At 59.8% G+C, this 27,616-nt stretch overlaps 3 protein-coding genes across 4 annotated transcripts; all 3 read right to left on the bottom strand.

The window, feature by feature from the left end:
* Positions 1 to 50: 50 nt before the first annotated feature.
* MTCH2 (mitochondrial carrier 2) lies at positions 51 to 6,151 on the bottom strand. The gene is made up of 13 exons (XM_068148243.1): positions 6,008 to 6,151; positions 5,538 to 5,622; positions 5,327 to 5,433; positions 5,144 to 5,170; positions 3,630 to 3,683; positions 3,465 to 3,522; positions 3,286 to 3,337; positions 3,081 to 3,140; positions 1,867 to 1,960; positions 1,675 to 1,722; positions 1,297 to 1,364; positions 377 to 452; positions 51 to 250 (listed from the first exon to the last, which is right to left on the bottom strand). Exons 1-13 carry the CDS (start codon positions 6,092 to 6,094, stop codon positions 164 to 166), a joined length of 903 nt encoding a protein of 300 aa, XP_068004344.1. The 5' UTR covers positions 6,095 to 6,151; the 3' UTR covers positions 51 to 163.
* Positions 6,152 to 7,240: 1,089 nt separating this feature from the next.
* On the bottom strand, positions 7,241 to 11,338 carry AGBL2 (AGBL carboxypeptidase 2). The gene is made up of 13 exons (XM_068148565.1): positions 11,169 to 11,338; positions 10,980 to 11,093; positions 10,701 to 10,847; positions 10,513 to 10,620; positions 10,282 to 10,432; positions 9,427 to 10,194; positions 8,902 to 9,055; positions 8,628 to 8,754; positions 8,329 to 8,426; positions 8,142 to 8,251; positions 7,998 to 8,064; positions 7,776 to 7,895; positions 7,241 to 7,657 (listed from the first exon to the last, which is right to left on the bottom strand). The coding sequence occupies exons 1-13, from the start codon at positions 11,296 to 11,298 to the stop codon at positions 7,241 to 7,243; spliced, it is 2,511 nt and encodes an 836-aa protein (XP_068004666.1). The 5' UTR covers positions 11,299 to 11,338.
* A 180-nt stretch (positions 11,339 to 11,518) lies between these two features.
* Positions 11,519 to 27,167, bottom strand: FNBP4 (formin binding protein 4). Of its 2 annotated transcripts, none has more exons than XM_068148241.1 (16): positions 26,992 to 27,167; positions 26,663 to 26,743; positions 25,845 to 25,981; positions 24,568 to 24,769; positions 24,186 to 24,336; positions 23,973 to 24,093; positions 23,461 to 23,802; positions 22,352 to 22,562; positions 20,150 to 20,268; positions 17,534 to 17,638; positions 16,509 to 16,642; positions 15,146 to 15,333; positions 14,337 to 14,656; positions 12,955 to 13,467; positions 12,708 to 12,865; positions 11,519 to 11,719 (listed from the first exon to the last, which is right to left on the bottom strand). In XM_068148241.1, the coding sequence occupies exons 1-16, from the start codon at positions 27,113 to 27,115 to the stop codon at positions 11,629 to 11,631; spliced, it is 2,997 nt and encodes a 998-aa protein (XP_068004342.1). In that variant the 5' UTR covers positions 27,116 to 27,167; the 3' UTR covers positions 11,519 to 11,628. The 2 variants fall into 2 exon arrangements, with proteins under 2 accessions (XP_068004342.1, XP_068004343.1); XM_068148242.1 differs by having other exon boundaries at positions 23,973 to 24,090.
* Positions 27,168 to 27,616: the final 449 nt, after the last annotated feature.

Below are 27,616 nucleotides of genomic sequence, written 5' to 3'. Positions count from 1 at the left end.
CCAGTCCAGGAAGGCCCCAGCCCCATGACAGACACTCTCAGACGTCCACCTTCACCTCTCAGCATGAAATGATTTAAAAAACTGTAGTAGAAATCACCACACTCATGATTCTCTGCTTCTGGAGCCCTGCAGTGGCTTCATGATTCCCATCCCAGCTCCACCTTCAGCGGAACCTCCTCTCTTCCCACACGTATCGCTTCCCCGTGGGCACCTTGCGGAAAAACAGGCTGTTCCCTCTGCTCATGTTGCCCTGGCAAGGAGAGGAGGACCAGCACTGGTGAGTCACAGCTGCCCCAAGCCCCAGCATGGCCCCAGCAGGGCTCCCACCCAGCTCTTTTCCAAGGCATTCCAGCGCTTCCCAGCCCCAGCCACTCACCTCCCTGTGCAGCTGGCTCCAGCAGTCCAGCCAGGAGGAGTAGGTGGGTGCATAAGGAAGGAGACCCCCAGCCAGCCTAGGGAAGGGAGAGGAGATCCACAGGGAATTATTGCATAGAATCATGGAAGAGACCTCCAAGGTCATAAGAGTGCAACCCTCAACCCAGCACTGCCAGGGCACCACCAAGCCATGGCCCTCAGCACCACAGCTCCAGGGCTCTGAAACCCCTCTAGGGCTGGGGACTCCACCACTGCCCTGGGCAGCCTGGGCCAGGCCTTGACAACCACCAAGGGCAACAAATTGTTCCTCATGTCCAACCTAAACCTCCCCTGGGGCAACTTGAGGCCATTTCCTCTTGTCCTATCACTTGCTCCCTGGGAGAAGAGACCAACCCCAACCTGGCTCCAGCCTCCTTTCAGGGAACTGGAGAGAACCAGCAGATCTCCCTTCCTTTTCTCCATGCTCAATGACCCCAGCTCCCTCAGCTGCTCCTCCCCAGCCCTGCTCTCCAGGCCCTTCCCCAGCTTTGTTGCCCTTCTCTGTCCCTGCTCCAGCCCCTCAATGTCCTTCTTAGAGTGAGAGGCCCAAACCTGAACCCAGGATTCCAGGTGTGGCCTCAGCAGGGCACAGTCCAGGGGGACAATCCCTGTCCCAGTCCTTTTGGCCACTTCCACCCAGGACTCATCCCCTCTGCAGCTCCACTGAACCCCAATGTGGCCCTTCCAAGGCCATGCTGCCACCACCACCACCCACACACTCTCAACAAAAGACCTAAGCCCAGAGTGGATTTGAAAACCCTGTGCCACACAGGAGCCTGGTGAAGGCAGCTTCAGGAGCTGATGTGGTGTGGAGGGACAGGGCTGCCACCCACACCAGCCCCAGCAAAGCAGGGAGGAAGAGGAGGAGGTCGTGACACTCACCCACAGTTATTGACAGCCATCAGGTTGGAGACCAGCACAAAGGGGTAAGTCAGCATGCTAGCAAAGAACTGTGGAGAAGAGCAGGGTTAGGTGGGCAGTGAACCCCCACAGGGATCCCCAAAAGACCCCCAGGGACATCCCATCTCCTTCAGGCTCCATGGAGGCAAGGTCATGGCTGTGAGCCCACAGGGTGCAGCGCTCCTTCCCCTGTGGGTTGATCCCTCTGGAGCCTTGGGCAGCACCCAGCCCCTCAGAACAGGCAGGATTATGGGGCACACAGAGATTCCCAAAGGAAAAAGGAGTCAATTCCCTTCCCCCTCCCCATGAGGGACAACAGGTCCCACACACAGGTGCACCCACACCCACGGGTGTCCTTACCCCAGTGACTGCCTGTGAGTAGCTCTTCATCTCAGTCATGGTTGAGACCTGCAGGAGGACCAAAACCACCTTCAACCCTGAGGCTTCCAGCTTGGTGCCGTCCCCTGAGCCCTCCCCTGAGCCCTCCCCCTCCCTCACCACAGCCTCTGTGCCACCCCTACACCCCCACCAGGTGCCCCCCCAAGCCCCTACCCCGTTCTCCAGGGCGTATGTGTTGATGAGGTAGGCCAGCATGTTGCAGAGCCAGAGGGAGAGGATGTCCCCCAGGAGCCGCGGGATCAGGCCGCTGCAAGAGAGGAGGCAGAGCGAAGGTGAGCTGGAGGCAGAGCTGCATCTGGAGCCAGCCATGCAGGGAACCAGAGAGCAGCTGGCTGGGAATGGAAGGGGACAGCCAGCTGGGAGAGAGAGGGAGCAGCTGGTTGGGAATGGAAGGGGACAGCCAGCTGGGAGAGAGAGGGAGCAGCTGGTTGGGAATGGAAGGGGACAGCCAGCTGGGAGAGAGACAGAGCAGCTGGTTGGGAATGGAAGGGGACAGCCAGCTGGGAGAGAGACAGAGCAGCTGGTTGGGAATGGAAGGGGACAGCCAGCTGGGAGAGAGACAGAGCAGCTGGTTGGGAATGGAAGGGGACAGCCAGCTGGGAGAGAGACAGAGCAGCTGGTTGGGAATGGAAGGGGACAGCCAGCTGGGAGAGAGACAGAGCAGCTGGTTGGGAATGGAAGGGGACAGCCAGCTGGGAGACAGAGCAGCTGGTTGGGAATGGAAGGGGACAGCCAGCTGGGAGAGAGAGGGAGCAGCTGGTTGGGAATGGAAGGGGACAGCCAGCTGGGAGAGAGAGGGAGCAGCTGGTTGGGAATGGAAGGGGACAGCCAGCTGGGAGAGAGACAGAGCAGCTGGTTGGGAATGGAAGGGGACAGCCAGCTGGGAGAGAGACAGAGCAGCTGGTTGGGAATGGAAGGGGACAGCCAGCTGGGAGACAGAGCAGCTGGTTGGGAATGGAAGGGGACAGCCAGCCGGGAGTGGGAGGGAGCCACCGGTCTCTCCATGGGCAGGGTGTTCCCAGAGGACATGGGTGCTGAGGGGAGCTGCTAAAAGGACCCAAACCACCCCCAACTGGTGCTCCTAGCAAGAGTTCCTCTCCATCTTCACCCTGGTTTAATGTGCTCAGGCACTGGATGTCACCCATCCAAGGCAGGGCTGGTGGCTAGGAGGTGGGGGCTTGCTAGATCCACACTAGGGAGTTCCTTCAGAAGGGCAGAAGAGAGGAACTGTGCACCCCAGGAGGACAGGGCTGAGTGGTTCCTTAGCCAGATGAGCCAGCAGGGCAGAGCTGCAGGCTGTGGCTTTTGGGGAGACTCCACTGTGCCCCCAGCCCCCCCAGAGACCCCCTGAGGCCATCAGCACTCACGCAAAGAATCCCAGGATGCCTTCTTCTCGGTAAATCGTGGTGAAGGCGCTTAGTGTCCCACTGGCCAGGGAGGAAGAGCAGAGTGCTGTGGTCAGAGAGCATCCCACAGGCAGGAAGCACCCCCCTCCCCGGCCCCAGCAGTCCTGGACCCAGCACAGCACCCTGGGAGCCCCAACAGCACCCCCAAAGCCCAGCACCTCCATACCTGTACTTGGTCTCTCGGCCAATGAACTGCACCATGCAGCGCAGGGTGATCACTGCAGGCAGAGACAAAGCAGCGTGGGGGTCAGGGTGGGGGGCACAGGGACACCCCAGGGTGACAGATGCCAGTCACCTGGGTCACCAGGCCTGTGCACCAGTTACAGGAGCAAGAGGGGCACATACCATGAAAGGGGTGGGTGATGAGGGTGGCAGCAGAACGAGCGACCATCTCTCTGGAGGTCTGGGGGAGAAAGGAAGCATCAGGGGGAGCAGGTGACAGGGGCATGGGTTGTGCCAAGCCCCTCTTCACCCCAGCACACCCAGCACCCTCCTCTTCCTCCTCCTCACCTCCTTGAGGACCTGCTCCAGTGAGGACACAGGCTCCTTCTTGCTGGCTCCTGGCTGGAAAGGGAAAGAGGCATCAGGGAGGGAAGAGCACCCCCAGAACGCACCTCTGGCTCCATCCCCACCACCCTGGAAAGGATCTGTTGTCCCCCCCCAGTGTGGGCTCAGCAGTCACCCAGCCCCACCACAGACACCTGAGTCCTGTGGTTCCCCCTGGGGCAGCACTTCATGCTGGGATGCTGCTTCCCACAGCCATGGGGAAGGAGGAAGAGAGGGAAAGAGGGAGACAGAGAAGAAGAGCTGAAAGGGGAGAGGAAGGGAAAGAAATGAGAGAGGTGAAACGGGAGAGGAACAGAGAAAGGAAGCAAAAGAAGGGAGAAGAATGGAAAGTAATGGAGAGATGGAGGAAAACAAGGGAGAGACGGGGGTGAGGGGAGAGAGAAGGGAGAAAGAGTGGCAGGGAGAGAGAAGGGAGAAAGAGTGGCAGGGAGAGAGAAGGGAGAAAGAGTGGCAGGGAGAGAGAAGGGAGAAAGAGTGGCAGGGAGAGAGAAGGGAGAAAGAGTGGCAGGGAGAGAGAAGGGAGAAAGAGTGGCAGGGAGAGAGAAGGGAGAAAGAGTGGCAGGGAGAGAGAAGGGAGAAAGAGTGGCAGGGAGAGAGAAGGGAGAAAGAGTGGCAGGGAGAGAGAAGGGAGAAAGAGTGGCAGGGAGAGAGAAGAGAGAAAGAGTGGCAGGGAGAGAGAAGAGAGAAAGAGTGGCAGGGAGAGAGAAGAGAGAAAGAGTGGCAGGGAGAGAGAAGAGAGAAAGAGTGGCAGGGAGAGAGAAGAGAGAAAGAGTGGCAGGGAGAGAGAAGAGAGAAAGAGTGGCAGGGAGAGAGAAGAGAGAAAGAGTGGCAGGGAGAGAGAAGAGAGAAAGAGTGGCAGGGAGAGAGAAGAGAGAAAGAGTGGCAGGGAGAGAGAAGAGAGAAAGAGTGGCAGGGAGAGAGAAGAGAGAAAGAGTGGCAGGGAGAGAGAAGAGAGAAAGAGTGGCAGGGAGAGAGAAGAGAGAAAGAGTGGCAGGGAGAGAGAAGAGAGAAAGAGTGGCAGGGAGAGAGAAGAGAGAAAGAGTGGCAGGGAGAGAGAAGAGAGAAAGAGTGGCAGGGAGAGAGAAGAGAGAAAGAGTGGCAGGGAGAGAGAAGAGAGAAAGAGTGGCAGGGAGAGAGAAGAGAGAAAGAGTGGCAGGGAGAGAGAAGAGAGAAAGAGTGGCAGGGAGAGAGAAGAGAGAAAGAGTGGCAGGGAGAGAGAAGAGAGAAAGAGTGGCAGGGAGAGAGAAGAGAGAAAGAGTGGCAGGGAGAGAGAAGAGAGAAAGAGTGGCAGGGAGAGAGAAGAGAGAAAGAGTGGCAGGGAGAGAGAAGAGAGAAAGAGTGGCAGGGAGAGAGAAGAGAGAAAGAGTGGCAGGGAGAGAGAAGAGAGAAAGAGTGGCAGGGAGAGAGAAGGGAAAGAGTGGAAGGGAGGACTCCCTGGAGCGTGGTCTCACACTCACCTCAGCCTGCTCAGCATCCTGGTACCTCTGGAGAGGAAAGGGAAGGGTTAGAGCAGCCAGGGGAGACAAGGGAGGCCCTGCCGGTGCCAGAGCAGCCAGACACAGGGTGCCCAGGTCCGCAGCTGCTGGTGGCAAAGCCCTGCCAGGGCCAGCAGCGCCGTGAGCCCTGCCCCGCCCCGGTACCTGCAGCACTTTGCTGTGCACGACGGTGCCGATGGCGCTGGAGCAGAGCCGAGGGGTGAGGCCCTTGAAGAGTCCTGCTCTCCCATCGACCTTCACGATGTGCTTGGCTGGGGACAGCGGGGACCTGTCACGCCCGGCGGGACCCTCGCCCACCCCCCCGGAAGCGGGGACCCCCCGGTAGGGCGGTGGGACCGCGGGGGAAGCAGCTCACCGTAAGCGAAGAGCCCGGGCAGTTGGTAGATCTGGCGCCCGAAGATGTTCCTGCCCAGGGTAGGAGGCAGCGGCTCGTAGCCCACCTACGGCGGGGACAAGCAGCCTGCAGCCGGTACCGGGGCCGGGAACCCGCCCTCGAGCCCGCTGGTAAGGGGCCCGGCAGCCCCCCGTGAGCACCCCGCTTCCACTCCTCCACCTACGGCAGGGACAGGCAACCTGCAGCCCCTTCCGGGCGCAGTAACGTCCCCGGGGCTGCCCCGCAGCGGCGGGCGGCCTACAGCCAGCGCCGGGGCCGGTAACCCTCCCCCAGCTCCCCGTTAACGGGCCCGGTAGCCCCACCCCGGACCCGAAGCTCCGCGTTTCCAGCCCCTCCGCCGACGGCAGGGACACACAGCCTGCCTGCGGTGCCGGTGCCGGTGCGCGCCCCCGGCCTCCTCTGCTTGGCGGCCGGTCCCGGCGCCTCCTTACCTGCACCAGCACCTTCACGTACATGAGGGGCTGCGAGAGCACGGTGAGCCCCGAGCCCAGCAGCACCTGCGAGGCCGCGTCCGCCATGGTGCCGCCCCGGCGTCACGGCCCAGAAGGACACCGCCGCCGCCGCCGCCGCCGCCGCTTCCGCTTCCGCCCGGCCCCCGGCACTTCCGGCAGCGCTCACGGCGCGGGGGGGCTCGCCGCATGGGAACCGAGCGGGAGGTGGCACCCTGGGAACCGGGCCCGAGGAGGGGCTGAAGGGAGAGCAGGGAGCGAGGGGAAGGCAGGGAGCGAGCGGAGAGCAGAGCAGGGGCTGAGGGCAGAGGGGGAGAGCAGGGGCTGAGGGCAGGGGCTGCAAGGGGGAGCAGAGCAGGGGCTGCAAGGGGAGAGCAGGGGCTGCAAGGGGAGAGCAGGGGCTGCAAGGGGGAGCAGAGCAGGGGCTGCAAGGGGAGAGCAGGGGCTGCAAGGGAGAGCAGGGGCTGCAAGGGCAGAGCAGGGGCTGCAAGGGCAGAGCAGGGGCTGCAAGGGCAGAGCAGGGGCTGCAGGGCAGAGCAGGGGCTGCAAAGGAGAGCAGGGGCTGCAAGGGAGAGCAGGGGCTGCAAGGGGAGAGCAGGGGCTGCAAGGGCAGAGCAGGGGCTGCAAGGGCAGAGCAGGGGCTGCAAGGGCAGAGCAGGGGCTGCAAAGGAGAGCAGGGGCTGCAAGGGAGAGCAGGGGCTGCAAGGGAGAGCAGGGGCTGCAAGGGCAGAGCAGGGGCTGCAAGGGCAGAGCAGGGGCTGCAAAGGAGAGCAGGGGCTGCAAAGGAGAGCAGGGGCTGCAAGGGAGAGCAGGGGCTGCAAGGGAGAGCAGGGGCTGCAAGGGCAGAGCAGGGGCTGCAAGGGAGAGCAGGGGCTGCAAGGGGAGAGCAGGGGCTGCAAGGCAGAGCAGGGGCTGCGAGCAGGGGCTGGAAGGGCGAGCAGGGGCTGAGGGCAGGGGGCCAGGGCCTGAGTGACCACACTGGCAGTGGGACCTGAGGTGATACCATGGCAAGGAAGTGAAATCATGGCGAGGAGGCTTTGGTGACATCATGGTGACAGGGCCTGAGGTAGCAGTGGGACACTATGGCAAGGAGGCCTGAGCTGGTGTGATGGTGGCAGGCTCTGGTGCTGGCCAGCGTGGCTGGGCTCCAAGGAGGAGCCTGATGGGGACAGCACAAGGACACCGGTGTCACCACACAAAGCCATGGCACCGCCTTTAATCATGGGCACAGGCGCAGCAGCGTGGGGCCCTGGGTCGCGCTGCTGCCTTGCCCGGGGTGGTGAGGCGGGGACGTGCCCTGTGCCAGCAGGCAGCACCCTGCTGCCCACCCTGCTGCCCTCCCTGCTGCCCTCCCTGCTGCCCACCCTGCCCTGCTTGGGCTGCCGGTGCTGCGTCCCGGGAGCCGTCACCGGGGTGGCAGGCGCTCGGCGGAGGCTGGCGCTGTGACGTGGTGCCGGTGCCACCAGCCGGCTGAGACCTTGCCCTGGCGGTGTGCTGGCCACGTCCTGCTCCAGCTGCGCTGGGAAGGGTGGCCCTGGAGGTGGCTCTGGGCTCCTCTCCCACGGCGCTGCCTCTTCGCAGGGCACTGGGCAGAGCTGGCTGCTGGCAGGGCCTAGAGGTCCTCGGCCTGGCCTGGTGGGTGACAGGAGAAGGGTTAGAGCCTCTTGGCTCCCTGGTGGAGCAGCAGTGGGGACAAGTGTCCCTGCAGGACCGTCCCCTGGGGTGGGCCATGCGCTGGGCCCAGGCTCACGGGGATGCTGGCACGGTGCCGGTAGCTGCTGCTTGCCCGGTGCCGGTAGCTGCTGCTTGCCCGGTGCAGGGCAGTCCTCGCTCTCCGGCTCTGCAGCCGCCTCCTCCTCTGTGGCTCCACCTGTGCCAGGTGACAAAGTGGAGCTGGGACATCTGCACCCCACAACATTTCTCTGGAGCTTTGTCCCTCACCTGCCAAAAGCTGCAGAGCCCAGGAACTCACCAGCTCCTCCAGGCTGTGGGGACGAGCTGGGGGCCCGTCAGACACGGAGCTGTCAGAGCCACTGGTGCTGCGTGGGGGGAACATGATCACCTACAGCCCCCACACTGCCAGGGGGCTTGGTGGGACAGGGTGACCTGGATGTACCTAGACTCAAGCTCTGAAGTGGGGACATCACTCCAGCCACCACCAGATCCTGGCTCTCGGCCCAGCCGCTGCCACAGCAGCGTCTCCACCTCAGACAAGCACTGCTGGAGCTGTGGGATGGAGCCACTGTCACCACAGCCCCTCTGTGGCACTAGCAACGTGGGGGACATGGTGGCTGCAAGCTCACCTTGGCAGGGTCGGGGTCACAGAAGTCAAGCAGAGTGTCACAGAGGTGGTAGCCCAGTGACTTGAGGTCCTGCACGGTGAAGTGTGAGCTCCTTCCACCTGGAGGGGACAAGGGACAACAAAATAAGCAGCTGATTGCCACCCTGGGACCCACCCAGCACTGCTACAGAACCACAGAATGCTCGAGTCCTCATCCAACCTGACGTTCACCACCCCCAGGAAGGGGGCATCCACGACCTCCCTGGGCAACCTGTTCCACTGTCCAGTTCCTATCACCCCCTGTCCGTGCTGGCCTCTCACCCATGGTGGAGCCGCTGAAAGCCACCTCCATGGTGTAGCTGTTGGTGATCCCCAGGTGCCACATCACCACCCTGCCTGTCCCTGCTTTGCTCTTCTGCACCTTGAATTTGCAGCTGGGGAAGCAGAACTGGGGCGGGCCGTGGGGTCAGGACGGGGCGGGGGTTGTGCCCTCTCCCCAGCCCTGTGGAGGCACCGCGGTGGCACGGCGGGAAGCGGCACGGCAGCCGCGTTCCCCTGTGTCACCACCTGGTGTCGCTGTAGCGCTGCGTCCCACCTTGTCGGGGGCGTTCTTGCTCAGCATCAAGGGGAAGAGGCGTTGGCACAGCCGTGCCCCGCTGCCACCCTCACAGCCGTACATGAAGACGTTGTTCTTCCGGCTGTGCCCGTGGAAGTCACAGTACAGCACCACCTCCCGTTCCGCCAGCACCCTGTGCCCAGCAGTATCCATCCACCAGTGCCATGATGGGACTGGCACCGTCTTGCTGGCTCTTTGTGCTCCCCACCTCACCTCTAAACCGTGCCAACCCACGCTAATGGCAATGCTTTCTCCCACGGGGGTTCTGCTTTCCCACCAGCATCCAAAACCTGGTCCCCAGAGGTGTCCCACTCAACCCTTGGGTGCTCTCAGGGTGGGGGAAACAGGTCCTGCTGGCACCCACCTTGGCTTTCCCCCTCCTCGGAAGTCACAGCACAGCACCGCCGCCCGCTCTGCCAGCACCCTGCACCCACCAGGATCCATCCACCGGCACCAGGGTGAGACTGGCACCATCCCACCAGCTCCTTGCGACCCCCACCTCACCTCTCAACCATGGCCCGCAGGTGCCAGACGCCAGGGAAGGAGCCGCGGAGCGCTGTCCCGTAAGCCCTGTTGGGGTCGCCGCCCGCCAAGGAGCAGCGGGAGTTGCCCACCACTACCCCGTCAGGGTTGAGCATTGGCACCACCTTGAAGACGAAGAGGCGGCGCAGGAGCTGGGCATCGGGGTGGGCGCTGAGGAGGAAATCAAGGAAGCCCTGCATGGCCCAGGAGCCGCCGCTCTCGCCAGGGTGGGCGCGGGCGCTCAGCACCACCGCCGGCCTGGTGGGCGCCGCGGCAGGGTGGGTGACGGTCAGCAGGTAGATCGGATTGCCGGCCAGGCTGCGGCACAGCGCCCGCACCGCGCAGTACCGCCGGCGCCCCGGGTCGGCCGCCAGCGCCCGCAGGTAGCGCCGCAGGTCCGAGTAGGTGTAAGGGTAGGAGTGGGCGAAGAAGCAGGTGTCGGCGTCGTGGGGGAAGCGCGACGACCAGGACAGGCAGGAGGGGGCCGGCTCCCGGCCGTCGCCCCCCCGTCGGTAGCAGACGTGGTCTCCGACGCGGCGCCAGCCGATGCCGCGGGTCTGGGCGTCGCGCTGGGAGTAGAGCAGCGGGCGCAGGCCCTGGCCGTAGAGGCTCTTGGGCTTGGCCATGTTGGCGATGGTGAAGCGGTAGAGGGGCCCCCGCCGGGTGTTTTGCACGCGGAAGTAGAACCACTGGGTGTGTTTGGCGGTGTACAGGTCCGGCCGCAGCCGCAGCAGGTACTCGTAGGGTCCCCTGCATAGTGGGGACGGGGCCACGCTCTGGCTCCTGGCCTTGCCCCTGTCACCCTTTGTCCCCCCCGCCCTCCAGCCCCTCGCTTACACCTTGATGGCTTCCTGGAGGTTGCCGCTCTCGAAGCGAGACTCAAAGAGCAGCGTCGTGTCTTGGGGCCCCTCCAAGGGGGCTGCAGGTGAGGAGAGGGGGCCCGGGGCCCCCCCGACACGAGCACGGGTGAAGCAGGAGCCTCGGGGTGCTGTGGGAAGCGTGGGGCTGAGTGATGGGGGTGTGGGGATGCTGAGGGGGCACCCATGGGTGCTGCCTGCTCCATGCTACCTGGGCTGAGGTGGTAGACAACAGTGCCCTGCTCCTCCCTGAGGGCGGCTGGGGCCAGCTCAGGATCCATGGGCTGGCAGAAGGGCTCCGGTTCAGGGGGCACCCACTCTGGGGGGGCAAAGATAGGTGCTTGAGGGGAGGTCTGCCACAAGGGTGAGGAAGGGGCAGGGGGCAGAGTGCTCCCTCACCGATGTGCTCCACAGTCTCTTTGACGACTTCACACTCGACAGGCCAGCGAGGAGCAGGCAGGGGGCCCCACGGTGAGGGGCAGCCAAAGAGAGCCTGCAGCTCTTCACGACACTGTGCTGAGGGGACTGGGGCACCATGCCTGGGGACTGTGAGGGAACCAGGAGGGGCTGGAGTCTCCCAGCAGAAGGGGTTGGGGTGGGAATACCCCTAAGCCCACCCTCCCACCTCAACGTGCCAGCACCAACCCCAGTGCCAGGGTGCTGCAGGGTGTCACTCACAGCTCAGCTCATGCCTGGGATGCCTCGGGCAGCTGGGGTGGGCACTGCGGGTGCTGGATGCCCTGGTAGGGTGCTGCTCGGAGGGGTCCCCCAGGGACATGGCGTTCTTCTGGCCTTGGGGAGAGCATGGCTGCAGCCCCAGCAGTTGGGGGGGACACAAGGGGACAGGTCCCCACGGGCAGGGCTCACCTCGGAAGTAGCCATAGTAGCGCAGGTGGCTGCACATGAAGCTGTCGTAGGGCTCGGGGACAAACCCTGTGCCAGCATCCCTCTGTCTCACCTCCCTGACTTGGTCAGGGGGACACCCTGAGAACTCCATGATCCGGCAAGACGCTCCTCCAGTCCCAGCAACAAACTGGGACCTGGTTGCTGGGTGACCAAGTGTCAACAGGGAGGGACCAGGAAAGGAGCCAGAGGGATTTTGTTCTCCTGGCAGTGCAGCATTCAGCCAGGGCCAGTCCCTGTCCCCCAAACCACCTCCCAGCCTCCTCTCACCATGGCAGGGACCAGGGGCAGTCCTGGGTGAAGCAGACAGCAGGTCCCAAACTGCTACAATTTATTGGACAACGGTCAAGAAGGGGCTGGGGGGGGAAGGGGACTGTACATCTGTAAAAAAAAGCCCCAAGGGCAGGAAGGAGGCTGCTGAGCCTCAGGTGCTGGAGGCTGTTTTCCTCCGCTTCAGCCGCGCTCGCCAGTCCTCCGGCAGCGCCTCGAAGTTGGCATTCCTCTCTGCCATACCACTGTGGGGACAGAAACGGGCTGTCAGCACCCAGCTGCAACAAGGTGATGCTGCCCACCACCCTCCTGTGCCACTCCCCCAGGGGTGGAATGGGACTTCTCACTCCCAGGGACAAGAAGGGTTGGGAAAGAGCTTTAGGATTGTGGAGTCCAACCCTTAACCCAGCGCTGCCAGGTCACCACCAAACCATGGCATTCAGCACCACATCTTCACCAGGAGAGTGGTGAAACCCTGGAATGGGTTGTCCAGGGAGGTGGTTGGGGCAGAGTCCCTGGAGGTGTTTAAGCCCAGGCTGGATGAAGCTCTGGCCAGGCTGATCTAGTGTGGGGTGTCCCTGCCCATGGCAGGGGGGTTGGAACTAGCTGATCCTTGTGGTCCCTTCCAACCTTGACTGATACTATGATACCATGATCTCTATGGCTCTGAGACCCCTCCAGGGAAGGGGACTCCCAACATCCAGCTCTGGAGTCCTCAGCACAGGAGAGATCTGGACTTGCTGGAGCAGGGCCAGAGGAAGCCACAGCAGTGATGGGAGGGCTGGAAGCCCTCTGCCCTGAGACCAGGCTGAAGGAGTTGGAGTTGTTCAGGCTGAAGAAGAAAAGGCTCCAGGGACACTTTCTGGTAGCCTTTGAGTAATTAAAGGAGGCCTCCAAGACAAGGACAGACTTTTGAGCAGGGCCTGTTGTGACAGGACAAGGGGTGATGGTTTGGAACCAAGAGGGAGATTTAGACTGGAGACAAGGGAGAGATGTTTGACACTGAGGGTGTTGAGACCCTGTCCCACATTGCCTGGAGAGGTGGGAGAGGCCCCATCCCCGGCAACCTGCTCTGGCTGCTGATGGCCCTGCTGCCTGCAGGGAGATGGACTAGGAGAGCTTTAAAGGTTTCTTCAACCCAAACCAGTCTGTGACTCTCTGAGATGTTCCCCTGAGGAGGAGCCAGGCAGGACACTGCAGGGAGGCATCCCCATTGCTCCCCCCACTCCCTACCTCATCAGCTGCTGCTGCTTCCACTCCTCGATGCGCCGCTGGGCCGTGGTCTCCCGGTCCTCCTCGCTGGAGCTGGAATTCTCCTCCTCATCCAGCTCCCTCTGGATACTCTGCCACTTCTTCACCAGCGACGGCATCTTCGTCTTCCCCTTCTTACTCTGTGCCAGGGCGGAAAGGCCACAGGGTGAGGGAGGCTGGAAGGGGAGGGGACGGCACCCGGCCCAGGATGCCACAGCCCCCTCCTCACCTTGTCCTTCCGCCCCTTCCTCGGCTTCTCCTTCTCCGGCGGTGGCGGCGGGGCCTTGGGTGTGGGTGGTGGGGGCGTCTGGGGGGGAGGCGGCGGCGGGGGCTGCTCAGTGGTGGGCAGGGCTGCCCGTGCCGGGGCAGGCGGCATGGCAGCGGCAGGGAGGCTGCCGGGCACGGGGCACTCGGAGTAGCCGATGACGGAGGGCGCGGCAGGCGCCGTCACCCCCAGGTAACCGGACTGCAGCCCCAGCGCGGCGGCACCACTGTGGGCCGGGGCGAGGCGGAGGTTGGGGCGGCCTTGGATCTCCGGCTGCAGGCGCTGGCGAGGCCTCAGGGAGCCCATGGGCACGGCTGGGGGCTGGTATTTGCCGGTGGCCATCAGGGGCTGGCTGTAGATGACCGGGCAGCTGCCGATGGTGGCCGCTCGCTGCAGCACCCCCGGGCTCATCTCGGCAGCTTTCCGCTTCTGGGGCTTGGCAGAGAGCAGCGGCGTCGGGGTCGGCTCCATGGCAGCCTGAAAGGAAGGGACCTTAAGGACCTTGTCACATGAGGGAGCGTGGCACTCCGGGGGCTTGGCACACGAGGGACAATGGTGCTTAGGGACTTGTCAGCAGCACCCCCATGAAGGGCAGCTGGGAAGCAGCTCTATGGTGGACAAGTTTCCCATGAGCCAGTAATGTGCCCTTGGAGGCAAGAAGGCCAATGGTCTCCCGCGGGGCACGAAGAAGAGTGTGGCCAGCAGGTCAAAGGAGGTTCTCCTCCATCTCTACTCTGCCCTGGTCAGGCCACAGCTGGAGTTCCAGTTCTAACTCTGGCCTCCCCAGTTCAGCAGAGACAGGGAACTACTGAAGCATGCAGTGGAGGCTCTGAAGATGCTGAGGGGCCTGGAGAAGCTCTGTGAGGAGCAAAGGCTGAGAGCCCTGGGGCTGTGGAGCCTGCAGAACAGCCCCAGAAGGCATCTGAGCAATGCTCAGCAAGAGCTAAAGGAGCTGTGGGGAGCAAGAGGCTGGGGCCAGACTCTTGTCAGTGGACCCCAGGGACAGGATAAGGGGCAGAGGGCACAAACTGGAACTCAGGAGGTTCCAGAGACTTCTCTGGTGTAGGGTACTGGAGGCCTAGAGCAGGCTGCCCAGAAAGGTTGTGGAGTCTCCTCTGGAGAGATTCCAAAGCCTCCTGGGCATTGTGCTCCTGGGCAAGCTGCTGTGGGTGCTCTGGGTTAGCAGGGAGCTTGGACTGGATCATCTCCAGAGGTCCCTTCCAACGCCACCATGCTGGGATTGTGTGGCATCACTGCCAAAGCAGGCAGGACGGGGCCCCAAGTCTGGCCACACTGGGCCAGCTGAACTGGTCAAGCTCTGGCCTCACTCAGCTGCTGCTGCTCACCTGGATGCTGCTGGTGGCTGGGCGCAGGAGAGGCTTCAGGGGAGCATCCTCCTCTGTTCCCGGTGCTGGTGGTTCTTCGCCCCCCTCGTCTTCCATCTCCACTTCCTGGATCTCTCCATCTTCCCCGGGAGGCGGCGGTGGGGGTGGCGGAGGGGGCGGCGGGGGCGAGTCGGGGGGAGGCGGCGGCGGCGGAGGCATTTCCAAAGGCAAAGGAGGTTGGAGAACCGGCACGGAGGACTGGAGCAGAGTCCAAAACGGAGTGACCGGCATGAGAGACGTGGCAGGGACTTGGCCTGAGAAGGATTCTTTACAAAGGGAGCCTGAAGAACACACATTGACACAGGCTTGAAAACCCAGCCTCACTGCCCAGGAGTGGGCAGGCAGAACTGAGGCCGCAGCCTTCACATTAAGCCACAACATCACCACCCCGGGGGTGCCTACAACAAATAGGGACCACCTGAAGGCACCATGTGCTGCTCTACTGGCCTAGTGGGGCCCCATTTTCACACTGGGATCCTCCCCCAAAACCTCAGTAATGCCCCGAAAACCTCAGTAATGCCCCCAAAACCTCGGCAAGGCTGGAACCCACCCATGGCAAGGCCAGAAACCCTGATGCAAGGCCAGAATCCATCCTGGGCAAGGCCAGAACCCCCTCGGCAAAGCCAGAACCCCCTGACGCAAGGCCAGAATCCATCCTCGGCAAGGCCAGAACCCCCTGACACAAGGCCAGAACCCATCCTTGGCAAGGCTAGAGCCCCCTGACACAAGGCCGGAACCCCCTCAGCAAGGCCTCTCCACCTGGGGCGTACCTGCGGAGGAGCGCTCGGCGGGTTCCTCGGCGCGCTCTCCTTTGTCTTTGGGAGGCGGTTTAGGAGGTCCTTCGTTTTTTCTGTCGCTACTTCGCTCTCCTCCCTCCTCCTCTTCGTCCTCCCCGTCGGGGAACTCCCATTGGGACTCTCCTGAGCGCTCGTTAACATAGAAATAGCGTCTATGCTCCCTGAATCACAAACAAGAGAAGGGCAGGGCTTCAGCTTCCCTCCCCAGCCACCGCACACGCTCCAAGGTGGGTCTGCCCACGACAGCGCTGCGCTCTCGCAGGGGAACAAGACCCTTTTGTGTGGCCTGGCTGCCACTTCCTCCCAAAAGCAACCAAAAAATAACCAACGTTTTTGAGGACAAGAGAGGCAAAAGGAGAGGCCCGAGCCGGCTTGTTCAAAGCTAAGTTATTTCCTCTGTCTGTCTTTTTTTTTGGTGCCTTTTCTGTTTTTTTTTATGGTGCATTGCTGGCTGCCTGAAGGTTGGTTGGTTTGGTTTTTTTTTTCCCCTCCCCCCCCTCACCCTCGGTTGTGAAGGGGAGGGCTGAGAAAAGCAAGGCCAGCGTGGAGGGGGACTTTCAGCTGCTGCCCTCGGCTGAAAAGTCGCCCTCGGAGAAGGCGGCAGACGGGGCCCCGGGGCAGGGGGGAACAGCCCAATGGCGAGAAGCGGCTGCTCCCCTACCCCGTGGTGCGAGGAAGAGAGCTCTTGGGTGTCATAAAACCACACACAACAGTGAATGCTAGAGAGAGGGAGTGGATCTGGGAGCTGAAAAACAAAAGAGCAAAAGATTTCAAAACACAGGAAACAACTTCCGTCAAGGAGAAAAAAAACAACACAGCAAATAAGAGAAAAGAAATGTTTGGGTCTGACCTGCTGGCAGGAGACGGAACTCTTGCTCTTCGTTCCGTGGGTGAGTTGAAGTTTGTCCTTTGTCAGAGCTGTTGGGTCAGAAGAGGTGATCCAGAGATCCTGAAAAGTTCACAGAGCTCTCGCATGCGCGACCCCCCAGGCCCGCCCTCCAACAGCGCTTGAGGACTCTCCACAGAGCGGCAGCCAGCTCTGTCCCATCAGGAATTAGCAGGCTCCTCCTCAAAAAAAGGCACTCCGGTTTAGCTCCTCCGGCTTGGTGGGCTGGGCACCCAGCTCTGCCTGTGGTTGTGTGTTTTGCTGTTTGGTTTGGTTTGGTTTTGGTGTTGGTTTTTTTTTTGTGTGTGTCTCCTCTGCCTGCCCAGCTAAGAGAAGCTGCTCTCGGTCGGTGGGAAACGGCGCCAGCGTCGTCGGGGGGGTGTTGTGATGGTCACAAATCATGGTTGAGATGTCAGAGATGAAAGGTGAGAAAGGGAGGAGAGCTCGTACCTGTCCCAGTGGCAGGACCAGCCTTTAGGGGTGGCGTTTATTTCGTATTGTTTTAGCTGTTCGGCTGCGTCTTGGAGTTTGCGTTTGAGGTAGATTCCATTGAGAGCACCTTCCCTCCAGTCTGCAATGCGCGTCTAGAGGGGCAACAAGCGGGGGAGGGAGGGAGGGAGGGAGGGAGGGAGGAGGAAGCCATTTGAAGCTCTCTAGGGAAAAAGGACCTGGCAGTTCTGGCAGGACAACAGAACGACCACGAGTCAGCAATGTGCCCTGGCGGCCACAGAAGGCCAATGGTATCCTGGGGTGCGTTCAAGAGGAGTGTGGCCAGTGGGTTGAGGGAGGGTCTTCTCCCCCTCTACTGTGCCCTGGTGAGGCCACAGGTAGAGTAACCAGTCCAGTTCTGGGCACCCCAGTTGAAGGACAGGACATGCTGGAGAAGGTACAGCAAAGGGCTGCAAAGATGCTGAGGGGACTGAGACATTTCTGTGCCACGGAGAGACTGAGAGACCTGGGGCTGTTTAGTCTGGAGAAGAGCAGCCTGAGGGGGATCTCATCAATGCTGAGCAATACTTCAAGGGTGGGTGTCAGCAGGATGGGACCAGGCTTTGTTCAGTGGTGCCCAGGACAAGGGGTTACAGGCACAAACCTGGACATCAGAACTTCCCTCTAAGCACAAGGATGAACTTAATTTAAGGCTGACAGAGCACTGGGACAGGCTGCCCAGAGAGGTGGTGGAGACATTCCAAACCCACCTGGACGTGTTCCCGTGTGACCTTCTCTAGGTGACCCTGCTCTGGCAGGGGGGTTGGACTCGATCTGCAGAGGTCCCTTCCAGCCCCTACCATTCTGTGATTCTGTGAAGGAGGCTTTTCAAAGCCATCCTCTCCTCCCCACCCCCTCTTTGCCCAAGGATGGGCCCTGCAGGAGGCCAGGCCAGGGGGTTCAGGCAGCACAGAGCAGGTAACAGCGCGGACAGGAGGTGATCCGTGCGGGACAGAGGCCGGAGCGCAGGATGAAGGCTTGGTTACCTCTGTCTGCAACAGCAACATGTGGAAGTTGGAGATAGATTGTCTGTTGATGCCCAGGAACTCCAGTTTACTAGTCAGAGTGTTTGCCAGCTCTCCAATCTGAAACTGCCAGGGAGAAAGGGGGACAGTCAAGAGCCACTCACTGGCAGCATCACCAGGGAGCCTACAGCCCCACGGCCAACCACTCAGGACCATCCGTGGCCCCTCAAGCTGGTGGGGCTGGGATGCGTCAGCCTCAACATCTGTGCCTGCCACCCTCACTACCTCCTGTGCCCTAGGGCTGGGGGACAGGATGAGAATCACTCAGCAGTGGCAGGAGGCGCAGCTGGTGAACCCCAATTCCTTCTCTGAACCCCCATTTCTCCACGTGGACCTTGCTCTACACCAGCACAGAGGGGTACAGGCTCAATTTGTTTTGCCACCCCTGCTCTGCAGTTACAGGAGAGATACCTCCAGGGCAGGAAGCATTAAAATCTTAAGTATTTCCAACTGCCTTCCCAAAGGAAAAGGGCCAGGATGGAATCTCCAGGCTTTGCATATGGTTGCTTTCAGCAAGGAAAAGCCCAGGAGAGGGTCAGCAGCTCAGGATTTACTCCTGAGGAGAAAGAAAATCCATGTTGTGATTAGGGCCAGCCCACAGTGAGCACCCAAACTCATCCCAGGGGAATGTAAGGACCCCCCTTGTTTATCCCCCTGGCCAAGGGGATGCAGCTCCAAGCCCAAAACAACCAAGAGCAGAAATAGGGTGGTCACCCATAAGCAACTGCTTTGAGTCTTTTTTTAGCCTCCATCATTCTTCAGATGAGGCTTTGAAGGTCCCCAGAGCCAACTGTCTCCAGAGAGGGATGGACCAGACAGTCAAACAGCACAGGGAAATTCATTCCTGGCATTAAGGTGGCTCTAGAGAAACCAAGCAAGATTCTGCAGCAGAAGCCTCATCAGATCTCCTGCAAAGCAGAGAGCCAGCAGAAGAGAGATTACCCTGAAGTGATGAAGCCCACGGTGCTGATGACCCCCAGGAGCCAGCAACTCCTCCAACCAGCTCTAAAGGGACGGATCCTGCATGGAAAGCATCAGGCCACAGCCAGCATCGGGGAGAACACACAAGGAGGAGCAACACAAGGACATGGATCTGTTGGAGAGGGTCCAGAGGCCACAAAGATGATCAGAGGGCTGGAGCACCTCTGCTCTGGGGAAAGCCTAAGGCAGTTGGGTCTGTCCAGCCTGGAGAAGACCTTTCAGTACCTGAAGGAGGCTACAGTAGAGCTGGGGAGGGACTATGGTAACAGGACCTGTGGTAACAGGACAAGGGATAGTGGTTTGGAACTAGGGCAGGGAAATTTAGATGGGACATCAGGAAGAGGTTCTTCACAGTGAGGGATTGAGGCACTGGAACAGGTTACCCAGAGAAATCATGGACACCTCATCCCTGGAAGTGTTTGACACCAGGCTGGATGGGGCTTCATGCAACATGGTCTACTGGAAGGTGTCCCTGCCCATGGCAGAAGGTTGGAACTAGATGGTATTTAAGGTCCCTTCCAACCCAAACCATTCTGTGAAAGGGGGACAGCAAAGGGCTCACTCAGTGCTCCTGCCACAGGGGCTTTGTCTGATTATTTGGAGTCAATTCAGTTAAAAAGTCAGAAAAGCCTCATGTAGAGGCTGCACTGAAGGAGGTTGGGGGGTCTGGGGCCATGTCACATCTCCAAACTCTGCCTGAGTTCTTCTGCAGAGGTATTAACCCTGCTTCCACACTGGGAAGATGATGAAGTGGCAGGAAATCAAGGCCATGGTTCAGTGGCTCACCACAAGTTTCCTCCAAGGTTCTACCATGAGCTGGTGATCCCCCATCCTTGAGCCATCAGGCACAGGGAGGCCTCAACATTCCCTAAAGGAATGCAATCACTCCAGAGCCAAATTTAAGGCTGTAGGAGATCTCAGGACAATGAGTAACCAAGGATTCCAGAGGATAAAGGAGAAAGCTCTTCCCCACCACCATCACCCAGAGTGTGGTGGTCCAAGTGTGGCAGCTGCCACTCTGGGTCAGCCACAGCCAGAAAGAGCAAATCAAGGCTCAAAAGACGGAAAAAAAATACAATACCATAGAATAATAGTAATAAAAAATCAGAAACAGCAGGATGCTGCAGAAATCCCCAATGTTCATCTCACAACATCAAAAAGGTTACAGAGTGATGGGCTCCAGCAGCCTCCAGGAAGAGACAAGGAGGCTTCAGCCTGGAAACAGAGCAAGTGACTGGACATGAGCCTGAGGATTGTGACATCAGTGGCAAGCCAAGGCAAAAATGTTTGGTGTTTCTCTCATTCCCAGCCCTAAGCTCAGCTTTTACCCCCATTTTCATGTCAATGTTCATTTTTCAAGCCCTTGCAGCCCAGTCCTGCATAGGCCAGGAGGATCCACTGGGAGCTCAGCTTCAGAGCTTCTCCAGGGGCATGGTGCCACCCATGAAGAGGACAAGGTCCCTGCATCTGGGCCAGACGTTAAGGTGGCATCTCCCAGGAGCCAGCAGGTCCCTCAGCACAGCTGGTGGCACACTGAGTCCTGTTCCCCAGCCAGCCACAGATAGCTCTCACCAACACGACTCAGCATCTCCATACCTTTAGGTCCTGCTCCTCCTCTTCTATTTTTGGTGCCCCTTGAGGTTTTGTTTTCTCCTGGGGCTCCTCAGGCTCTGCCTCTTTGTCTGAACTTGCATCAGCAGCTTCTGTGCTTGGTGCTGGAGAAGAAACAACAGGTCAGCACTTGACCCACCCCCACCATGCTGACTGGAGTCTCCATGCCAGGGAGCCACAGTGGAATAGGGCAGGGAAGGAGCTGGAGCCTCATCCCAGCAGGAGCCTGGAACTGAGAGGTGACTGCTTCTGCAGTTAGATGGTGAGGAACCTTCTGGATGTGGGAAGTTGAGTTACAGCTGCTGGAGCACCAGAGGAGGAAGGAAGGACAGGCTGAGGCACATGGGTTGAGGAAGCAGCAGGAGCTGGCAGTGGTTAAACCCTGGTGATTCAATGATTTGGCAGCAAGAAGCAGCTGGGATGAAATGTGAGACAACTGGCAAAGACTGAGGAGCTCCCAAAAAGGTGTGGAGACTCCAAGGTTTCACCCCAGCCAGAGCACAGCAGTGACTCAGCCAGGCCAAATTCCAGAGAGGAAGGTTTTGTGAGGAGCAAACTGGGGTAAGAACCTCCCCTTCCTGGTGTGTCCTGATGTTCACAGGCAGGACAATTCCTCAGTCACCCTCCAGCAGCAGGATACCCAACTTTGAAGACCTTGTTTTAGAGTAACAGCTCCCCTTGGAAGCAGGAAAACACTGCTGGAAGAGCTGGCTCCAGAGATGTTCTACTCACAAAACTGCTAGGAGCAAGGGAAAACCCTCCTGGATTTCTGACACCATTTACACCACCCAGATCATGCCTCTGCCTGGGGCTGACATATTGGGGTCACATCAGCCCCACTCTGAGGAGGGGACCATCTCCTGCCATCAGCAGGACACAGCCTGCTCCAGTCTCTGGGCACTTTGGTGCAGTTTTTTCCCTGGGAAAAGTGTTTTATTTTCTCCTGGGAGAAGTTGGGGTTTTTTTCCCCCCTCCCTGTTAAGCCAACCTCCAGCATTGCCATGAGACAGGGACAGATCCTAGTGCTGACAACCAGGTTGTCTTCACAGTGAGGTCCTGCCTCAGGTTTCCTGTGGAAATCAGAATGGTTTGGCTTGGAAAAGAGCTCTAACTTCAGCAAGTCCAACCATCAACCCAACACCACCATGGCCATTAACCCATGTCCCTAGGTGCCATGGCCACACAGTTCTTGACCACCTCCAGGGATGGTGACTCCACCACTGCCCTGGGCAGCCTGTGCCAGTGCCTCATCACTCTTTCAACAACAGCTTTTCCTCACATCCAACCTAAACCTCCCCTGAGGCAACTTGAGGCCATTCCCTCTCGTCCTGTCACTTGTTCCTTGGCAGAAGAGCCCAACCTCCACTTGGCTCCAGCTTCCCTTCAGTTTGCTGCAAAGAGCCAGAAGGTCTCCCCTCAGCCTCCTTTTCTCCAGTCTCAACAACCCCAGGTCCCTCAGCTGCTCTTCACCAGACCTCTTCTCCAGACCCTTCAGCAGCTTCATTGCTCTTCCCTGGACACACTCCAGTGAATTTGGTGGCTGCCACCAGGCAGCTCAGAAAAGACTTAAGAAAGGAAGGTGACAGCTCCCCAGGTGCTGCAGTCAGGATGTGAAACATCCACAGGGACACAGAGGTGGTGCAGTTGTCACAGCTGTGTGCTGCTGATAAAGCATCAGCTCTGACTCCTCTCCTATTCAAGTGTGGAATTTCAGCCCTCTCCTGTTTATTCCCCTGTGATAGGACAAGGAGCAATGGGTGTAAGCTGCAGCACAGGAGGTTCCACCTCAACACAAGGGGAAACTTCTTTACTGTAAAGGGCACAGAGCACTGGAACAGGCTCCTCAAGAGAGGCTGTGGAGTCTCCTTCTCTAGACACATTCATGCCTCATCTGGATGTGTTCCTCTGTGACCTAAGCTAGATTGTGTGGTCCTGCTCTGGCAGGGGGGTTGGACTCAATGATCTCTTTGGGTCTCTTCCAACCCCTGACATACTGTGATCCTCTTTGATTCTAGGACAGAAGAGGGAATTTAGCCAAGCATCATCTTCCCAAAGCTGTCTGACAGCTCAGCTGCAGGTGGCAGTCACCCTTCCGTGCAACACACACCCACCCCCCCCACCCCGCGGGGGACACACCTCTCCCACCTCCCGGTGCTGCCACCCAGTGGAGGCAGGGCTCGCAGTTACCTGCTTCTGCCGCTTCCGGGCTCTCCCGGCCCGTTTTGCTGGAGCCTCTGCTGGCGGATTCGGGGCTGGCAGCTCCCACAAACAGCTTCCACTTGCCCCGTTTGGATGCCAGCCGGCGGCTGGAGTCCTGCGCGGCCGACTGGCTGCCGTCGGAGAGCGGGCTGGAGCCCGACACGCTGCCGTCACCTTCCTCCAGGGCACGCAGCTCGGCCTGAGGAGACACCAGGGGCACTGCCACTTAGGGACCTGGCACCTGGGGCACGGTGGTGCTTGAGGACTTGTCAGCTGTGTCCCCATCAAGGGTCAGGGACAGACCAGCTCCACAGAGAAGGACCCGGGAGCGTTGCTGGACAAGCTGCCCATGAGCCGGCAATGTGCCCTGGTGGCCAACGCCAACGGTGTCCTGGGGGCATGAAGAGTGTAAGCAGCAGGGCAAAGGAGGTTCTCCTCCACCTCTACTCTGCTTTATGGCAGATGCAGGTGGAGTCCTGGGTCTGGTTCTGAGCTCCCAAGTTTGAAAGAGACTGGGAACTGCTGGAGAGAGTCCAGGGGAGGCTCTGAAGATGCTGAGGGGCCTGCAGCAGCTCTGTGAGGAGCAAAGGCTGAGAGCCCTGGGGCTGAGAGCCTGCAGAAGAGCAGCCCCAGAGGGCAGCTGAGCAATGCTCAGCAAGAGCTAAAGGAGCTGTGGGGGGCAAGAGGCTGGGGCCAGACTCTGCTGAGTGGTGCCCAGGGCCAGGCCAAGGGGCAGAGGGCACCAAGTGGCAGGCAGGAGGTTGCCCCTGAAGCTGAGGAGAAAGTTGTTTGGGGTGAGGGTGCTGGAGGCCTGGAGCAGGCTGCCCAGAGAGGTTGTGGAGTGTCCTTGTGTGGAGAGCTTGCAACCCCCCCTGGGCACTGTGCTGCTGGGCAGGGTGCTGTGGGTGCCCTGCTGGGGCAGGGGTCTGGGTGAACTCCACTGGTCTGTGAAGCTGATCAGCACCCAGACCTACAGGTAGCCAGCCCATCACAGCTCTCCTTCTTGAAGGAGGTAGCACAGAGATGAAAACCACTGCTCCCAGTTTAATTCCTTCATTGCAGCCACAGCCTCATTTTGACAAGAACTTTGCCCTTACCTTCTTCCTCTCAAGCACCATCTCCAGCTCAAGGGTGTCCTGCTCCTCCTCTTCCTCAGCACTCTCCCCTGACTGCACCACACTGCACAGCTCTTCCTGCACTGTGTCTTCCAGGGGATCCCTGCTGGGCTCTGGCTCTTCAGGAGCAGCTGCTGTTGCCTCTTCCCCTTTCACCTCCTCTTCTGGGGGTGGCTCAACCTCCTCTTTGCAGATCACCTTTCTCCTCCAGCGCTCCTCTTCCTCCTTTACCTGCTCAGGCAGGAGAGGTGCCAGGAGGGCTGCAGCCACCCCTTTCTTCTCCTCCTCGCTGTTGGACAGGGCTTGGACACCTTCATTCACCTCCTGCAGACCAAGATGCATGTCAGCATCCCAGCAGCAGCTCTCCACTCCTCACCCCAGCCCCCCTCCATCACCAGAGATGCTGTGAAGGGAGCAGAACTGCCCACCCAGTACCCAGATATCTACAAGCCCCATGGCAAGCAGAACCCTGGTGCTTAGCCTGTCCAACTGACCTTCTTCACCTCCCGCTTGGCCAGGCTGGCCCCACGGCCAACACCACCTGGGGCAATCCCCTTCTCCTGAGGGTACAACTCAGTGGCAGCTGTGACAAAGCTGCCATTGGCACTGGTGCTGCTGAGAAAGAGAGGAATAAAGTTGAGGTGAGGGCTGGACTGGGGGAGGAAGGCCCAATGCATCCCCTCATGGAGACTGGAGGTCTCACCTACCTGTGCTGGTAGTGCTGCAGGCCCTGGATCTGTGTGGCCAGGTACTGGGGCAGCTCCCAGGTCACCTCATTGCTCTGGGTGTTCCAGTAATAGTAGCAGCCGGTGTTCTCGTCCCACACCTCCTGCCAGTCACCCATCTCCAGCTCCCCCACTGCCCAGGGGACAAGAACAAGCTGTCAACCACGGGACACGCAGAGCTGGCATCCCACCGCCAGCCAAGCCGGCCCCAACCCCCTTTCCCTTTCCCTGGTCTCACCCTCCTCTCCCTAGCGCAAAGCATCGTCCAGTGTCACCTCCCTTTCCTGCTGTCACCCTCCTCAGCCCCTTTAGTGACCCAAGCAGGTGGCAGCAGCCCTCTGAGGGGGCTGGGCAGGTCCCTCACCTCCAGCCAGGGAGCACTGCGTGTCATACTGCCACTCCTGTGCCGGTGCCGAGCTCGCACCGTTGGCACTGCCGCCGGAGGCCTGACTAGCGCCCGACTCCTTCGGCTCTGGGCGAGGAGGCGTGGGAGGGGGCACAGAGGAGGAAGAGGAAGCAGTGGAAGGCTCAGTGGGCTGTGGAGGAGCTGTGATGGCATCGATCTCCTGCGAAAAACAACTTGACGTCAGATTTGCACCCCAGGGGAAGGAAAAGTCAGAAGCAAACCACAGAATCGTTGAACTGTTTGGGGTGGAAGAGACCTCCAAGATCACTGAATCCAACCTTCAGCCCAGCTCCACCATGGCCACTGAAACAGGCCCCATGTCCCTTGAACACCTGCAGGAACAGTGACTCTACCACTGCCCTGGGCAGCCTGTTCCAGTACCTGACCACTCTTTCAACAAAGAAACTGTTCCTCATATCCAGCTTCAATCTCAAGCCATTTCCTCTTACTCCATCATCTGATACCAAGGAGAAGAAACCAACCCCCAACCTCACTCCAATCACCTTTTAGAGAGTTATAAAGTGCTAGAAGGTCTCTTCCCAAGCTTCCCTCAGCTGCTCCTCACCAGATCTGTTCTCCAGACCCTTGACCAGGCTCACTGCTCTTCTCTGGATCAACTCCAGCCCCTCACTAGATCTGCTCTCCAGACCCTTCACCAGGCTCACTGCTCTTCTCTGCATCAACTCCAGCCCCTCACTAGATCTGTTCTCCAGACCCTTGACCAGGCTCACTGCTCTTCTCTGCATCAACTCCAGCCCCTCACTAGGTCTGCTCTCCAGACCCTTGACCAGGCTCACTGCTCTTCTCTGCATCAACTCCAGCCCCTCACTAGATCTGCTCTCCAGACCCTTCACCAGGCTCACTGCTCTTCTCTGCATCAACTCCAGCCCCTCACTAGATCTGCTCTCCAGACCCTTCACCAGGCTCACTGCTCTTCTCTGCATCAACTCCAGCCCCTCACTAGATCTGTTCTCCAGACCCTTGACCAGGCTCACTGCTCTTCTCTGCATCAACTCCAGCCCCTCACTAGGTCTGCTCTCCAGACCCTTCACCAGGCTCACTGCTCTTCTCTGCACCCACTCCTACCCCTCAATATCCTTCTTAGAGCATGGAGCCCAAAACTGAACCCAGGGTTTAAGGTGTGGCCTCACCATGGCAGAGGACACAGAACTCCCCTCTCCTGGCTGCCCCCCACCCTCCCAAGGGGCACCCCCCCTGCCCGCAGCTGCTCGCACCGCCAGGAAGTTTGCCAGGGTGCTGTCAATGTCCGAGGAGTTGCTGCCATTGGCATCTGCTGGCCGTGCCAACTTCTCTGGGGTCTCTCCCTCCTCTTCATCACTGTCTGCATAGGCACCAAGCAGGCACAGACCTCCTAGGAAGTAAGAGTAGAGCACCCTCAACAAGTGGGGAGCACCCACTGGGTGGTCCTGCTGTCAACCCCACTCACACACCCCACACCCCCCCGCACCAGGATCCCCCTCCCATGACAAACATTGCCCTTCCTCTTCCAAACATCCACATGGATATCCTGAGCCCCAAAGCTCAGGGAAGGGGGCAGCCCAGCTGGAAAGCATTTAAATGGGAGTCATCATGTGAGCCCAGCAATCAGTAAGAAAACAGGCTTAAGTGGGGTAATTATCTTACTCTAATAATAATTAATGAGAAGGAATCTCACACATTTCCTCTAAAGATGATCACTCAAATCATTAAAATCACACCCAGCTAAAAGCCACGAATGAAACACCACCCCCCACCCCCAACTGTAATTCTACCCTACAAAGAAATCTCTTCAGAGTTAAGCACCCTCCCTTTAGAAAATAAAGCACTTAAGTGGGGGACAATCAGCACTCCCCTTAGGAAAGAAAAAAACCAACAGGAGTTAGGCAGACAGGAACAACCCAAGCACCCTCCAAAGCCCCTCATTTACGCTAAAGTCTCCCTCTTTTAATGTCCATCAACTAGTGGAGATCACTTTCCTCCTAGGCATCAGGAGAAACAACCCGTAATTTATTTTGGGGGGGGGTGGAGGGAGTTTCTCGAGCGCTTCTCGTACCTGTCGGCTTAACAGCGGCGGGAGTGGGGGGCGGTGGGTTGGGAGCAGTGCGGGGGGGCTCGGCCACCGCTTCGGGTTCGTCTGCGAGGGAAAAGCCGTTAGATAGGGGGCGGGGGCAGTGGGGCGGGGAAAGGCGAGGCGGGGGGTGCGGGGCACAGCCTCGCACGGCACCCCCGCTTCCACCTTCCCCGGCGCCAGCAACCGCTATTAGGCCGCAACACCGCGGCTAGGCCGCAACACCGCGGCCAGGCCTCACAGCTAGGACTAGGCCGCGCCGCGCCCCACCAACAAAGCGCGGCCCTTCCTCAAATCCCACATCCCGCCGTTACCGGCTTCGGAACCCGAATCGGCTCCTTCTGTTTGACTTGTCGCCGTTTCATCTCGCCGGGGCCCGGGAGGGGAAAGCTGAAGGATGGGCCGGCGGCCCGGCGCGGAGCGGGATTTTTTGCCCATGTCGGCGGCGGGAGCGGCGCCTCCAGCGCAGAGGCCACGCCTGGGCGCTGGGAGAAAGGGGGCGCGGCTATGCGCGCTGACGTCATGGCGTAAAGGCACAGCGGGTTCCGCCCATCGACGGGCTTAGCCCCGCCCCTGGTGCCCCTAGCCTGCGTTCAGCCTATAGCATCCCATCCTGCCCTATAGTACTGTCCTGCCTGTAGCCCCACCGCGCCCTCCAACCCCGTCCTGCCCTGTAGCTCCACTTTACCCTATAGCCTTGTCTTGGCCTGCAGCAGGTTGCTGCCTCTTGAGCCTAATGTCCCATATTACCCTGCAGACCACCGTTCTGCCTTATAGCATGTTGCTGCCTCTCAAGCCTACAGCTCCCCTGACCTTCCCTATAGGGCTGTGGGTGCTGTGCCTCAAGCCCATAGCTTCAAGTTGCCCTATAGCCTTCCACCCTTCCCCTCAAGCCCATAGCTTTGTCTTGCCCTGCAACCCCCCATCCTGCCCTATAGC

This window comes from Melanerpes formicivorus, unplaced genomic scaffold, assembly GCF_026170545.1.
Source record: "Melanerpes formicivorus ecotype bairdi unplaced genomic scaffold, bMelFor1.0.p_v2 SCAF_16, whole genome shotgun sequence".
NCBI classification, from domain to species: Eukaryota; Metazoa; Chordata; class Aves; order Piciformes; family Picidae; genus Melanerpes; species Melanerpes formicivorus.
Note: the sequence above shows the minus strand (reverse complement) of the source record. Positions and strands in the feature narration are given on the sequence as shown.

What these genes read in the sequence shown, in the direction of transcription:
- MTCH2 (XM_068148243.1), bottom strand. Translation starts at nt 6,094, where the DNA reads ATGGCGGACGCGGCCTCGCAGGTGCTGCTGGGCTCGGGGCTCACCGTG. An exon ending in CATCACCCACCCCTTTCATG is followed by an intron (nt 3,338 to 3,464) that starts GTATGTGCCCCT and finishes CTCTGCCTGCAG; the next exon opens with TGATCACCCTGCGCTGCATG. An exon ending in GGAGCCAGCTGCACAGGGAG is followed by an intron (nt 251 to 376) that starts GTGAGTGGCTGG and finishes TCTCCTTGCCAG; the next exon opens with GGCAACATGAGCAGAGGGAA.
- AGBL2 (XM_068148565.1), bottom strand. Translation starts at nt 11,298, where the DNA reads ATGGAGTTCTCAGGGTGTCCCCCTGACCAAGTCAGGGAGGTGAGACAG. An exon ending in GCAAGAACGCCCCCGACAAG is followed by an intron (nt 8,755 to 8,901) that starts GTGGGACGCAGC and finishes GGCCCGCCCCAG; the next exon opens with TTCTGCTTCCCCAGCTGCAA. An exon ending in CCCACAGCCTGGAGGAGCTG is followed by an intron (nt 7,896 to 7,997) that starts GTGAGTTCCTGG and finishes CACCTGGCACAG; the next exon opens with GTGGAGCCACAGAGGAGGAG.
- FNBP4 (XM_068148241.1), bottom strand. Translation starts at nt 27,115, where the DNA reads ATGGGCAAAAAATCCCGCTCCGCGCCGGGCCGCCGGCCCATCCTTCAG. An exon ending in AGGAGGAGCAGGACCTAAAG is followed by an intron (nt 17,639 to 20,149) that starts GTATGGAGATGC and finishes TCTCCCTGGCAG; the next exon opens with TTTCAGATTGGAGAGCTGGC. An exon ending in TGTTGCTGTTGCAGACAGAG is followed by an intron (nt 16,643 to 17,533) that starts GTAACCAAGCCT and finishes TTGCCCCTCTAG; the next exon opens with ACGCGCATTGCAGACTGGAG.